The sequence below is a fragment of the Triticum aestivum genome, chromosome 1A (assembly GCF_018294505.1).
Source record: "Triticum aestivum cultivar Chinese Spring chromosome 1A, IWGSC CS RefSeq v2.1, whole genome shotgun sequence".
Lineage (NCBI taxonomy): Eukaryota > Viridiplantae > Streptophyta > Magnoliopsida > Poales > Poaceae > Triticum > Triticum aestivum.
The window spans coordinates 119973249-119988409 of NC_057794.1; the positions used below are offsets into that span (position 1 = coordinate 119973249).

The 15161-nt window shown below is 42.0% G+C and overlaps 1 protein-coding gene across 1 annotated transcript; it reads left to right on the top strand.

Moving 5' to 3' along the window:
* Positions 1 to 974: 974 nt before the first annotated feature.
* LOC123040066 (uncharacterized) lies at positions 975 to 1880 on the top strand. Its single transcript, XM_044463009.1, has one exon. It carries the CDS (start codon positions 1241 to 1243, stop codon positions 1628 to 1630), a length of 390 nt encoding a protein of 129 aa, XP_044318944.1. The 5' UTR covers positions 975 to 1240; the 3' UTR covers positions 1631 to 1880.
* Positions 1881 to 15161: the final 13281 nt, after the last annotated feature.

Consider the following 15161-nt stretch of genomic DNA (forward strand, 5'->3'; position numbering starts at 1 on the left):
CGACGTCTTGCCCATCCGGTGTGCCCTGAGAACGAGATACGTGCGACTCCTATCAGGATTTGTCGGCACATCGGGTGGCTTTGCTGGTCTTGTTTTACCATTATCGAAATGTCTTGTAACCGGGATTCCGAGTCTGATCGGGGTGTCCTGGGAGAAGGAATATCCTTCGTTGACCGTGAGAGCTTGTGATGGGCTAAGTTGGGACACCCCTGCAGGGTTTTGAACTTTTGAAAGTCGTGCCCGCGGTTATGGGCAGATGGGCATTTGTTAATGTCCGGTTGTAGAGAACTTGACACTTAACTTAATTAAAATGAATCAACCGCGTGTGTTGCTGTGATGGTCTCTTTTCGGCGGAGTCCAGGAAGAGAACACGGCCTCGTGTTATGCTTGAACGTAAGTACCTTTAGGATCACTTCTTGATCATTATTAGCTTCTCGACCGTGCCTTGCTTCTCTTCTCGCTATCTTTTGCGTAAGTTAGACACCATATATGCTAGTGCTTGCTGCAGCTCCACCTCACTACCTTTTCCTACCTTTAAGCTTAAATAGTTTTAATCACGATAGTGTGAGATTGCTAAGTCCCCGTGACTCACAGATACTTCCAAAACAGATGCAGGTGCCGATGATGCCAGTGCAGGGGACGCTACCGAACTCAAGTGGGAGTTCGACAAGGATTTGGGCCGTTACTATGTTTCTTTTCTGGATGATTAGTAGAGGAGCCCAGTTGGGGCGATCGGGGATCTAGCATTTGGGGTTGTCTTTCTTTATTTTGGTTCTGTAGTCGGACCTTGATTGTATTCTGCATGATGTATGATATATTTATGTATTGTGTGAAGTGGCGATGGTAAGCCAACTCTTTATCCATTTCTTATTCAATACTCCCTCCGTCCGCTAGAAAGTGTGCGTCTGGCTCGAGTATTTTTCCCAGAATAAGTGTATGTCTGGCTCCGCGGCGATCCATCGAGGTAATTTTGCATTCACCCCCTTGGTCTATGCCTCGAGGCAACCGCAGCGGTCGACCACCCAATCCACTCGTTTTCTCCCACAACGACCCGATCCACTCGTCCTCCCCCCAAATATTTCCCCAATCTTCCTCCTCTCCCAGAACGCCTCTCCTCCCCCGATCCAATCCCAGTTCGCTAGGAGTCAATCCTCCAATCCAAGGCAGTCGCTGGTCATCGAGAGAGTAATGGCGGCCAGTCTATATAAACTCCTAGTACGGTGTGTGCCTCACTGGAGCCATGGCGGCAGTGGAGCGGGCGGCGGAGCAGGCGGTGGAGCGGAAGCCGACGATGGCCGCGATGGCCGGCGGCGCTACACGCGACCGCGGAGGATCTGGTTCTGGAGGCCCTCATCGTGCTCGTGCAGTCAAGTTTCGAGTGCGTACGCCCTCGTACATCCTTCGGCGGCGGAGATTCGGTTGCGGCGCCAAGATCCTTGACCTGGACGAGGACATAGGGGCTGATGGTGAAACAGGTGTAGGCCATGGAGGCGCCGTACCCGGTGCTGCAGCGGGTCATGCGGCTAACCAGGTCGACACGGCAGCAGGTACTAACCAGGTCGACGGCACGCGGCATCAGTGCGTCTTGGAGCTGACCATGATGGAGCGGCCGCAGGTGCTGGGAATGTAGCGGAGAAGATGAGCAAGCACTTCCAGCTTCGTAAGTTGGCTGGATGCAAAATCTTCAATTTGTTTGACTTGTAGTTTGGCTGGATGTAGCAAGTATGGCTGCATATTTTTATGTTCTGCAAGTATGAAAATCGATTCGTACTATTGGAGTATGGCAGATATTACTACTATGGATGATCTATTGTTATGGTGATTAGTGTCCTGGTCTCTAAAGATAATTTTTTGTTATGAATGATCTATTGTTATGGTGATTAGTGTCCTGGTCTCTAAAGACAATTTTTGGTTATGGATGATCTCTTGTTATGATGCATAATTTCAGATTTTTTATTCTGTTCCAATTTTAAGTTGGATAAATAATTGGATAGACAAAAGATAAAAATTACTCTTGCCATGGATTGGATAGACAAAAGATCAATTCCTTGTCCCTATAGCTACTTCGAATGATGATGAAAATTACATTCTTTATTTGACATGAAAATTACTCTGGCCATGGATACTAGATGACGGATAATTTGCATTCTTCATTTATGATTTAGATGATGCATGGCCAGAGTAATGCTGGAAGTGGCATGAAAATTACTCGATGCTAGATGATGCATATTTTTAGATTTTCAATGTTGTTCCAATTATAAGTCGGATAAATAATTGGATAAACAAATGATGAACTCAATAGTACTTGGATAAACAATTTCAACCCAATGTCCAGCATTACAAAAGTTGCCGCATCTAATATTACAACTTCTAGTTGGCTGCATGACGCTCTCATATAGTTCGCGATCATAGTCTAAAACATTAGGAAGATTTCCTGCCCGTTCTAGGCCATCCTTGTACATGTGAAGGATCTTGTAGTCGTTGCCTCCACCTCTCTTCATGGCCTCAATTAAGCATCCTTGTAGTGTTAGGAAAATTATGTTTATCTTATTAGCATCATAGGCATCATATTCATGCTGCACATTGTTGATTAGCTCATCTAAATTGTTAGACACCAGCGTATCCAATATGGACTGTAGTGAAGAAAATAGGCCAAGGTCTAGGCAATTCATATCGGGTGAGTTCGAGGGCTGTTGCATTAGGCGAATATCAAGCCAAGTTTGGGCAACAACATTAAGGAAACCTGGATCATTACTTGGGACATGTGTGGGCGCATTGTCTTGCTGGATCCATATGGTCTCACCTACGAGCTCTTGAGGCCAAACTGCTTGAATAGTTGGTAGTACCTTTTCAATCAAAATTTGCCTCGACGTTTCTCTCTTTACTGAGATTGTTTTGGTGATTAGTGTCCCTCTTGGACGGTAATCACTTTTCCTTGGCGCTGGCTCCTACAAACAACAACCCAAATCAAGTTAGATTAAGTATTGATGTTCATAATTAATAAAAGAATTAAAGGTTGAAATTCACCTTTTCGATAAAGGGCCAAATGCCTATCTTCACATCAAAATGCAAATACCTTCTGCATTGTATCTAGGCCTGGCGATAGCAACCAAAAACATGATTTTGCCAATGGAGTTCTTATTTTGCACAGTCCTATGTGGGTCTTCTTCTGATGGCAGCTTATAGAATTTCATGGTCTTCTGAGTAGTGTTAAACCACTTTTCATCTATATGGATTATGTTTCGCATATCCCTGAACGTGGGTCTATTTTGCAAACTTTGCTGGTCAAACATAGAGAGACAAAACTGCAGCCTGGCCTTTTTGTTTGATTCCTTCAAATATGGTTTGAGTGAGATTGAATGCCTATCGAGCAAGCCGTCCATAAACATCCTATGTAGTGTGCTTTTCTTCACACCCAAAGCTCTTGCGAGGCTGCGTATAGTTCTCCTTTGACTCTGAGGAATCTCAACAACCATATTGAGGTCAACTACAATCCTTTTACGCCCACTGTTTTTCGGCCTCCTAGATCTTACATCAACGGGTACGCGTTGTCGAAGACACTCCTTCGCTCTCCTCCAAACACGCCTGACCTTGTGCACTAAAACATGGAACATGTTTGCAACTTCTCTAGTAGTGGTCTTCTTTAATTTCCGATTGACACTTCTTGCTAGCAATTCTTCATAAATGCCAGTCCTTTGCAAATCTGTTAAATTCTTGTATTTGTCTTCATCTTGAACTTGCTCATTATCTTGTTCCTCTTGCTCGACATGCATGTCTTGTTCTGGTGCTGAATCATACATGGCTTCATCTCGTTCTAAATCATCAAGCTCTTCTTCCTCAAACTGAATCTCTATGTCGCCTGCATATGCACCGTAGTCCTCCTGGTCAACTTCAAGGTTATGTAGAGCTTCATTCATTGCTTGCACTTCCTCTTCTATGCTCTGGAAAACACCACCTTGTTCTTCAAGATCATCGTCTACAAGATCAGGATTAGCTACTGCATGCAAAAGAATTAAACAAGAAGAGTTGAATAGATCAGCAAAGAGTACCTGGGTCCATGTTTAGATCAAAGTGATGTTCGGGCTGGAGTTCCTCATGCAAGGCAGCTTCAAGTTCAACATCTACAATGTGAGATTTTGTGATTAGTTGGGTATGATTGTAATTAAACATTCAAATGTGCTATTACTAAATTTTGTACTAACCTGATTCATCCGATTCATGCAGATCCTCTCCATGGGCAACATGGGGCTGATGTTCATCTTCTACCTCAAAGCACCATCATGATTAGCTACTGTATGCAAAAGAATTGAACAAGAAGAATTGAACAGATCAACAAAGAGTACCTAGGTCCATGTTTAGATCAAAGTGGTGTTCAAGCTGGAGTTCATCATGCAAGGCAGCCTCATCTTCTTCCTGTAGAGGTTGCTCATGCAAGGCAGCTTCATGTTCTTCCTCATTTCGTGCTGCTATGTTCAAGTACATGGCCATGGATAGTGTGTGTGGTGTACTGTTTGCTTCATGTGAGCTACCTTTTGTAGCTGGATTAGACGCTTGGGTTCTAATTTCTCTGGCGCCAAGTAGTACTATTGTTACTTTAGTAGTTTAAATGGCGGGAACAGTGAAAGTGGAGCTCAACTCTCTGGCGCCAAGTACTTTCTGGTATTTTGGATTGATTTTTGCTTCGTGTTGGCATTAACTATACACTTGAATCGAAGCAACACCACAACTGCCAGTAGCTTAAATGAGGGGTGGAAGGGGGTTTCTACAAAATTCCTAAATTTGTCTTGAAACACCCAAACCCACACTTCCTAACGGACGGAGGGAATACATGGGATGTGTAAAGATTACTCCTCTTGCGACATGCCTACCATGCGGTTATGCCTCTAAGTCGTGCTCCGACACGTAGGAGATATAGCCGCATCGTGGGTGTTACAAGTAGATGACGGGAGAAAGGCGCCTAGTCCTCGTGGAATGTATCCGGTGCACCCACTTTTGTGGTGCTATTGCTTCACCCGATGTCGTAGAATATTTTTAAAAACTGAAGAAAAAATTACACATTGGTGCAACACCAATGTATGTTGTCATAAAATTTCGTATCAAAATTTGCAACGTTTTTTGAGATAAAAAAATTAGCAACCTTGACATCAGTGTGATAATGGGCCGATTCTAAGACCTAACTTATGTGATGTACTATTTAGTTTGAATTTATCATTTTTGTTTTCAAAGCTATGTTTCGAATTCTGACTTGAATTTTTGTGACAACCTACATTGTCGTTGTGTGATTGTGCTAAAAATTTTCAGAATTTTCAAAACAAAATAAAATGTGCAACGTGAATTCGGTGCATCGTTAGCACCACAACCACCGGTGCACCAGACATTCTCCCAGCAGCAGCGATGTCGTGGTGGGCTCATGGCAGATGCTATGGGATGGCTAAAGAGAAGGACAGGCAAGAGGCAACCGGTGGGCTCCAGAGGCGAGGTTGGTACGAGCGAGCGTGAGACACAAGACGTACCCAGGTTCGGGGCTCTCCGAAGATATAACACCCCTAGTCCTGCCGAGTGTGGTTTATATGAGGATGGTACAAGCTTGCTCCTAGAGCTGTTTTGGGGAGGAAGGAAGGCATACCAATGCAAAAGATGCTCCTTCTCCGTGTGTGTGTGTGTTCTACTGATGATCGATCGACCCTTTGCATGGAGGAGCACCAAGGGGTTCTTATAGGCTGGCCCCCAGGGTTACAATGCGAAAGTTACATGGGCGCGGGGCCGGGATATCAGTGTCTAGGAGCCGGCAGTGGGGGTCGCCGGGGCGCACGGTCTACCGGGTGCGGGCCGTACGAAGCCCGCCAGGCACGGGTACAGCCGGCTGTTGGGTACTATAGGCACGTCGTGCCAGACGTCATGGGACAGCTGCACCGTCTTACTATAGGGTTGCGCCTCTAAGACGCTGCCCGCGCCAGGCGGTTGCTTGGTCGGCACGATAACCGCGCCCGCTGGGGTCCGCGTAAAGGGGAGCGCACTGTAGCCATGCTCCTTTGTCGATGGAGGTTTGTCTCGTGGGAACCGGCCGTAGACCCTCTCCCTGTTTTGCGCGCGGCCCATTTTTTCCTTTTCTTTTTGTAACCTTCAAAACATATGTGTGAGAAGTAGGATTCGAATCCTCGAGCACTTGGTTTACTTCGACCCACTGTAACCAACTCTGAAAGCTCATTTGCTACATGTGGGCACTTCTTCTTCCCTTCTTGTTGCGTCTTCTTCGTCTCTTTTTCTTGTTCGCTTTATCTCTGGTTTAATTCATAATTTTGTTATTTCTTCTTGTTTTTGCCTTTTATTCTTCATTTTCTTAAATTCATGAACTTTTTTAACAATCTTTAACGTCTTCAAGTTTCTAACTGTTTTTTAAATCCATGAACATTTTCGTGCATTCGTGGATTTTTTTTCAAATCCGTGAACTTTATTCAAAGGCATGAATGTTTTTTAATTTCACTTTTTCAAATTCATGAACTTTTTTCACTCAAGTTTGTGATTTTGCTTTCAAATAGATGAACTATTTTTAATTTCCTCAAGTTCGTTCAAATTTGCAAACATTTTTTTCTAAATGATGCACTTTTTTCAAATTCATGAATTTTTGTTGAAATGGGTTAATAATTTTTTCAAATCGATGAATTTTTTTCAAAGGGATACTTTTTTTCAAATTGATTTTTCAATTTTGTGATTTTTTTTCAAATTGATGGACCTTTTGAAATTGCTGAACTTTTTATAAATTCATGAATTTTTTCAATATTCTTTAAAATATAATTTAGATCGATGAACTTTTGTCTATTTCGTTAACCATTTTCAAATTCAGGAACATTTTTTCAAATTGATGAACCTTTTTCAGTTTTGCGAACTTATTTGAATTTCCTGAACTTTTTCCAAATCGATGATTGTTTTAAACTCATGAATTTTTCTTTAATCCATGAACATTTTTTTGAATTTCAAAAACAAGCAAGCGATTTTTTTTTAGTTAACAAAACAGTTGCAGTTCCAACAAGCAAACTAATACTTACGAGCACAAGCGGTCAACGCGAAGCGAAGGTGCGAGGTACTTGGGTCTTGGCCAACTTAGGCGAGCGTAAGCGCCAAGTTATCTTCCGGGCGCATAAGGCACCAAGGAGAAGGTCTCCATGGATCTACAACGCTTAATGCGAGGTGGAAACAATGCTTGCCATATTCATGGGTTAGTTGGGCGGTAACGAGTGTAAAAAATGTATGTTGCCCGTGTATCAAAAAATTGAACATCAAAACATCAATTTTAGAATGTTGATCGTGTATCAAAAAATGCTAATCGTATATTTATAAACTATTAAACATGTATTAAAAGTTCCTAATACATGCAACAAAGTACAATGTATATAAAAAAGTAGCCATAAAACAAAACTATTAGAAAAATGTTAATAATCTATTTAAAATATGCAATGTGTATGAAAAATATTCTTAATGTATACAAAAAATGTAGAACCTGCATTGCAAATTGAGCATAAAAGAAAAAACTTAAAAAATGTTGACTGTGTATAAAAAAGGTTAATCTTATAATGTTAAACATGTATTTAAAATGTTCCCTGTATATACCAAAAATGTAGAATGTATATGAAAATGTAGTAATGAATCATAAATTTAAGAAAAATATTAATCATATATTTTAAAAAAATTAGACATGTATAAAAATCTTTTTGATATATACAAAAAATATGTAAGAAAAATGTAGACATGTGTTGAAGAAAAAACGAAAGAAACGGAAGAACAAAATAAAAGAAACACCTAAAGGACGAAGAAAGATAGAGAGCACAACGAAAACCGTGAAAATTTGTGAGAAAAACAAAAGGTCTAAAGTGAAACAAAGGAAACCAAAGAATAACAGTGAAGAAATGAGGAAAACAAAAGAACGAAAGAAAACCACAAAAAAAGGATGAACAAACAAAGGAAAAAAATAGATACAAAAGGAATAAAAACCAAAGAAAAAGTGGTTTTTTTAGAAACATACAAAAGAACCGAGGAAATCATAGAAAAACAAAGAAAAGACAAAAATAATGAAATAAACGAAGATTATTGATGAATAGCAAAGTAAATGATAAAACGAAAGAACCATGAAAGAAATAAAGAAAAATAGGAAAAAATTAAAAAGGCAAAAAAACCGGATAAACAGGGATCATCACAAGCCCCGATCTAACTGAAGCGAACGCGCGAAGAAGAACCGGCGAATGAAGAAAAAACGCTGAATGGGCTGGCCCAGAAACGATAGGGAAAAGAAAACCTTCGTGTGAGATGAAAGCTACACGCCTACACTTGCTATAAGCAAGATATAGCTCTTGCGCTCGCTAGGTGGCAAGTTTATGTCTCCCTTGCAGGCTCAAGATCGTGTTGCCTACAACGAGCAGGCAGTGTGTGGGCCAATTAACAATGTGTTTTGTCACGTTGATCTCATGCTGGCATCATGTACGTATTTTTTCCTTTTTACCTTTTGTTAAAATTTTGGGAGAAACTAAAAACACATATTAGGAAAAATAATTTAGTTAATATGTCACATTTCAAAAATGTTCTTGAGTTTTAAAAAATGTATGTGACGATTTAAAAATGTAATAGAATGTAAAAAATGTTATGTGATTCAAAAAAATTCACACTATACTAAAAAAGTACGTTACAACAATGTTCACGTGTTTCAAAGTTATATTTGTGATATTTATAAATAATGTTTATACTCCATCCGTTTCTAAATATAAGCCCTTTTATAGATAAGAATATGGACTACATACAGATGTATATAGACATATTTTAGAGTGTAGATTCATTTATTTTGCTTTGTTTGAAGTCCATATTGATATCCCTAAAAAGTCTTATATTTAGGAACGGAGGGAGTATAATTATTATTTTTTGCATAGTTTGAAAAATATGTTTCATATCATTCAATAAAAATATCTCAACTTGTATTTGAAAAAGTTTAACACGTACTGGAAAATTATTCAAAAAAACATTTTAAATAATATATTAATCATGTATTTGATAATTGTTAAACGCATGTAAAAGTGTTTTAGATGTATACGAAAAATGTACAATGTGTTAGAAAAAATAGACATCAAAACATACATTTCAAAAAGGGCAATCATGTATAAAAAATGTTTCTGCTGTATAAAAAGTATATACAATGTGTATGAAAAAATTAAACATGTGCTGGAAACTGTAAAAAATCCGAAGAAGGAAATAAAGAATGCCAAAAAAGAAAAATCAAAGAAAACCCTATAAAACCCGAAGAAAACCGATACGAAAATAGTGGAAAGCTGAGATAATACCAAAGTCGAAAAATACTCGCGCTCATCTACATTGTTGGGCCAACCAAGTAGTCGCCTCGATGTAAGCGATTCCTATAGAAGTGAAACATAACCCTGGCGCTAACTAGCCGAAACAATACTAACTGGTGCATTTAGCACCCAATAGGGATTGAACAAGGTGGGCAAAGAGAGCGGAGCACCTAATCAACAGGTAACCTCCACAGGCTTCCCACAACGATCAGTTATGCTGCACCGTATGGTGAGCCTAGCTATCGTCATGTGTCACGTGCTGGATGCACCCGCATGGCATTTTTTTTCCACATGTGTTTTTTGGGGGTTTTGGCTACTTGTGGGTTTTCAGACTTTCCTTAGTTTTTTCTAGGTTTTTGCAATACACAGACACACACACGTGCGCTCTTATGAAGCACACCGTGTGAAAAAATATAATTGTACTACACGATGACACACAAATGCGCTTTTCAAAAAGTGAAAAGAATAACACAATTGTGCTTCACCCTGACACACAATTGTGCTTTCTGAAAAGGTGAAAATCACAGTTGTGCTTCATGGTGAAGCACATATGTGCTTCTCGAAAAGTGAAAAGCGATGAAGCACAGAGCATGGTTGTGTTTCATGATGATGCATCTTTTTTAGATTTATATATTTCCGGTTTTTCTTTGGGGAAAAAGTTTGTTTAAATCTTTACCTAATAATAAAGTTATTAATGCTTCTGTCCGTATGTTGTAGAATTGTCTTTAAAGTTGACACAAATTACAACCCAATGCCACTGCTAAGTGAAAAAACGTTGTCTCGGTTATATATATATATATATATATATATATACATATATATATATATATATATATATATAGCAGTCATCTATTAAATCAAAAGCGGTCATGCGCTTCCTATTAAAAAAAGGCGGCCATGCGCCCCAGTGGTCCGACTCGTGTATCTCCACCTGAGCATCTCCAATAGATGGTTCAAATGTAAAAATAACTAACTTTTGGACCGTCTGGGGCAAAAAACACTGCTCCAACAGACAGTCCATATAGGTCGCTCGCTGGCAATTAATCTCCATACGAGCAGTCTTTTTTCCCTCTCGTTAGGGTTTCCTTCTCCCGTGGCGATTCCGTCGCCGACGTCGAGTTCTTGCCTTCCTGCCCCCAATCTGCCTCACCTGGTGAATGATTCGGGCTGACTAAGGGGGGGGGGGTCTTAGTATCCCTACCCGGCCTTGATCGTTGCTGGTTGGGACGAGGGCGTTTTGGGTCCGCTTCAACAAGCCCGATCTGTTTTTCATCTCGGGCTAGGGTTTCACGATGGCGACGCTGGGGAAAGATCAGGAGGAAGCAGCTGGATCTTCGTCCGCGGCAGAGGTAGAGCAACTAATGACAGAACTAGGGCTTCGAGAGGAGGACCTAGATGATGTGGTTTTCGATGAAAAAGAAGCCCCTCCGGCAACAGCTAGATGGATGGCAGTCTGTAGGGTTCATATCTCTAAACCCTATAGCCAGTACTGGTTTTTCAAGAACATGAGATCAGCTTGGGTTCTTGCACATGATGTGAAGTTCGGTCCTTTGGAGGAAAATCGCTATACGCTGCAGTTCTTTTGCCTTGGCGATTGAGAACGGGTGATGAACGACGGACCCTGGAACTTCAGAGGCAATGCCATGATATTGGAGCCGTATGATGGAATAACCAAACCAACCTTGGTAAATCTGGACTATCTCAATATTTGAGTGCAGATCCACGATGTGCCGGATCTGTATGCCCATCTGGTACCCGCGTTAGCTGCAAAGGTGGGTCAGGTCCCGTTCACCGAGCCTTTAACACAGGACTTTGCTGGAAATTTGTATAGAGTCTGGGTGAGAATCAATGTGCATAATCCTCTGAAAAATGCAGTTTATATGATCCATGATTCAAAGAGACAGATCTACCGCGTGAGGTACGAATGGCTACCAGATTGGTGTGCTATTTGTGGCCACCTCGGGCATGTCTACAAGGAGCACGACGATGGAAACCACTACCCGTCTGCTCTATTTTTCAAGGATCTCTGGGCAAGCTGGCAAATGAGGACAAGGACAGGCCTAGGAGGGGGGCGTGGACGCAGAAGAAGAGGCGGTAGGCGAGGTGGTGGCACGGCTGGCAGAACACAAGTGCCAACAGGACACGCTGCTGGGGAGGATTCTGACCCTGACGCAGAGATGGATGAAGCTGGCAAAAACAGGAAAAGGACTTCAGAACAGCATGCGCCTTTGGGTGGCTCGGCACCTCCATCGGGACAGAAACCTTTGCTGGCACTACCGCCTAGTACATCAATACCAGAGAGCCTGTCCTCTAAACAAGAGCAGAAGCGGATGCGTACCAACACAGGAAAGAACTCAGATAAGAAGGGATCAGCTCCCGTTAAAACCAATGATGCAAAATCGGCGACCTCCCGTGGGGAGGATCGCCGGGCACAATGAATCTACTGTGTTGGAATTGTCGCGGTGCGGGTAAAGCTGCGACAATTCGAGAGCTTCGCGACTTAGCGAAGCAATTTGCCCCGACAGTGCTATGCATAGTGGAAACACAAATCTCTAAAGCACGTGTCGAAAGTCTTGCTCATACTCTAGGTTTTAATCATGCTTATGCAGTTAGTAGTGTGGGCCATAGTGGCGGCATTAGATTGTTTTGGAATAATGGAATAAAACTTGATGTTTTTGGTTACTCTAAGTATCATGTAGATGCAACTGTCTCTGTACCAAATCAGGAAGAATGGCGTCTAACATGTGTATATGGTGAAGCACAAGTGGCGGAGAGATATAAGACTTGGGATCTCCTCAAGTCTTTGGTGCCTGCGAGCTCTCTGCCATGGCTTTGCTTAGGAGATTTCAACGAAGTTCTTCATCCTCGTGAACATGTGGGAGTGGGACAAAGGAGGCGTTCACAAATCCAAGGGTTTCTGGATGCAGTGGATGTTTGTGCACTGACTGACCTCGGATACCATGGCAAACAATGGACTTTTGAGAAGAAGACGGCAGGAGGCGGTTACTGCCGGGTAAGACTGGATCGCGCCTTGGCCAATATGGAATGGACCACGATGTTCCCACATGCGATACTAAGCCATGAAACTGGGGCTGCATCTGATCATTGCCCGATCAGACTACAGTTGGAGCCTTCGACCCCGGTGCAAGCAACATCAAAATTGTTCCGTTATGAGGTTTACTGGGAGAGGCATGAGGACTTCGGCTCTTCTCTCCAAGCATTGTGAAGCGGCGCTCCCGAAGGACTAACAGTTGAGCAGATGAGCAGAAAGCTCAGCGACTTGTCGGCGTCTTTAAGGCAGTGGAGTGGGGCTACCATTGGCTGTGTTGCAAAGGAGATAAAAAATTTGAAAAAAGAGTTGTCAGTTTTACAGAATGACCCCCAAAGAATTGCGCCATCACATGCAGAGATAAAAACTACAGACCGTCTCGCCGAGCTCTACCGTATGGAGGAGATGATGCAGCGGCAAAGATCCAGGGTGGATTGGCTCAAGGATGGTGACAAGAACACCAAATTTTTCCAAAGACGAGCTAGTATGCGCCGGCGCAAGAACACAATCAAGTCTCTCGAGCGGCCGGATGGTTCTGTGACAAATGACCAAGCTGAGATGGCTATACTAACTAATGATTTTTACAAAAATTTGTTCAGATCAGAGGGCACTTCAGATATGGACACCGTTCTTAATTCAGTTCCTGTGAAAGTCACACATGCAATGAACGAAGGGCTCACAGCTCCTTATACGGGAGGTGAGGTGAAATCAACACTCTTCTAGATGTACCCCACCAAGGCCCCGGGCCCTGACGGATACGTGGCTCATTTCTTTCAAAGGCACTGGGAGTTGTGTGGACTTGAAGTAACCAATGTTGTTCTTCGGATCCTTAGGGGAGAAGAAAGTCCTGACACGATAAATGAGGCTATTTTAGTCTTAGTTCCAAAGGTGAAAGATCCCACTAACCTATCCCAATTCAGACCTATTAGTTTGTGCAATGTACTTTACAAAATTGCTTCCAAGGTTTTATCTAATAGGCTGAAACAAATCCTCCCTGAGATTATATCCGAAGAGCAGTCCGCTTTTGTTCCGGGGCATGTTATCACTGATAACATCATTACTGCCTATGAATGTCTGCATTTTATGAAGAGAAACGAAGCTCAGAGGAACAGATTTTGTGCTGTCAAACTCGATATGATGAAGGCGTACGATCGCGTGGAGTGGAACTATTTGGAAGCTATTATGACCAAGATGGGGTTTGCACCATCCTAGATTGCTTTGGTCATGATAATGATAACTTTGGTAAAGTTTTCTGTTTTGTTTAATGGGGGCAAACTTGAACAATTCTCCCCCACAAGAGCAATCCGTCAAGGAGACTCCATTTCTCCATATCTGTTTTTGATTGCAGCGGAGGGCCTTTCGTGCCTCTTAAAAACCCAAGATGAATCATCACACCTCACTGGAATTCGAGTGGCGCCGACGGCTCAGTCAGTAAGCCACTTGTTATTTGCTGATGATAGCCTGCTGTTTGTCAAAGCCAGCTCTGTTGGAGCAAATGAGTTGTCTGCCTTAATGGAAAATTATTGCAATGCTTCAGGCCAAAGGATAAATCTAGCTAAGTCCTCAGTCTTTTTCAGCAAGGGCTGCCCTTCTTCTTTAAAACTTGAGGTAAAGAATGCTCTGAATATCTCAAATGAATCCCTTTTTGATAAATATTTGGGAATGCCTTCTGATATGGGAAATTGCAAGAATGGGGCCTTTAAGTTTCTAAAGGACCGTGTATGGAGCAAGGTCAAGGGATGGTTGGAAAAACTGTTGTCTGCGGGAGGGAAAGAAGTCCTTATAAAATCGGTAGAACAGTCAATTCCAGTCTATTCCATGTCATGTTTCAGACTTCCACGTGGCCTCTGTGAACATATCAACTCGTTGATTAGGAAGTTTTGGTGGGGCAGCAAAGAGGGAAAACGGAAGCCTAGCTGGGTCTCTTGGAGCACAATGACACAACCAAAATATTGTGGAGGCCTGGGTTTTCGAGATATTGAACTTTTCAACCTTGCTCTCCTCGCTAGACAGGCATGGCGAATCCTTGTGGACCCTGAATCACTCAGTGCTCGCATGCTAAAGGCCAAGTATTACCCGTCAGGAGAGTTTCTACATGTCGAACTAGGTTCGGCCCCCTCCCAGATATGGCGTGCCATTATTGATGGACGCGAGGCGCTCAAGCAGGGTCTGATATGGAGAGTAGGAAATTGTTACTCAACAAGCATATGGCATCACAACTGGCTACCGAGACCTTCAAACATGAGGACAATCATGAGCAGAGTGGCCAATCCACCTCAGTTGGTGAATGAACTCATTTTGCCTAGTGCTGAATTGTCGGAGTTGAAGGAAATATGCCCTAGAGGCAATAATAATGTTATTATTTTATTTCCTTATATCATGATAAATGTTTATTATTCATGCTAGAATTGTATTATCCGGAAACATAATACCTGTGTGAATACATAGACAAACCAAACGTCACTAGTATGGCTCTACTTGACTAGCTCGTTAATCGAAGATGGTTATGTTTCCCAACCATAGACATGTGTTGTCATTTGATTAATGGGATCACATCATTAGGAGAATGATGTGATTGACATGACCCATTCCATTAGCTTAGCACCTGATCATTTAGTATGTTGCTATTGCTTTCTTCATGACTTATACATGTTCATATGACTATGAGATTATGCAACTCCCATTTGCCGGAGGAACACTTTGTGTGCTACCAAACGTCACAACGTAACTGGGTGATTATAAAGGAGCTCTACAGGTGTCTCCAAAGGTACATGTTGGGT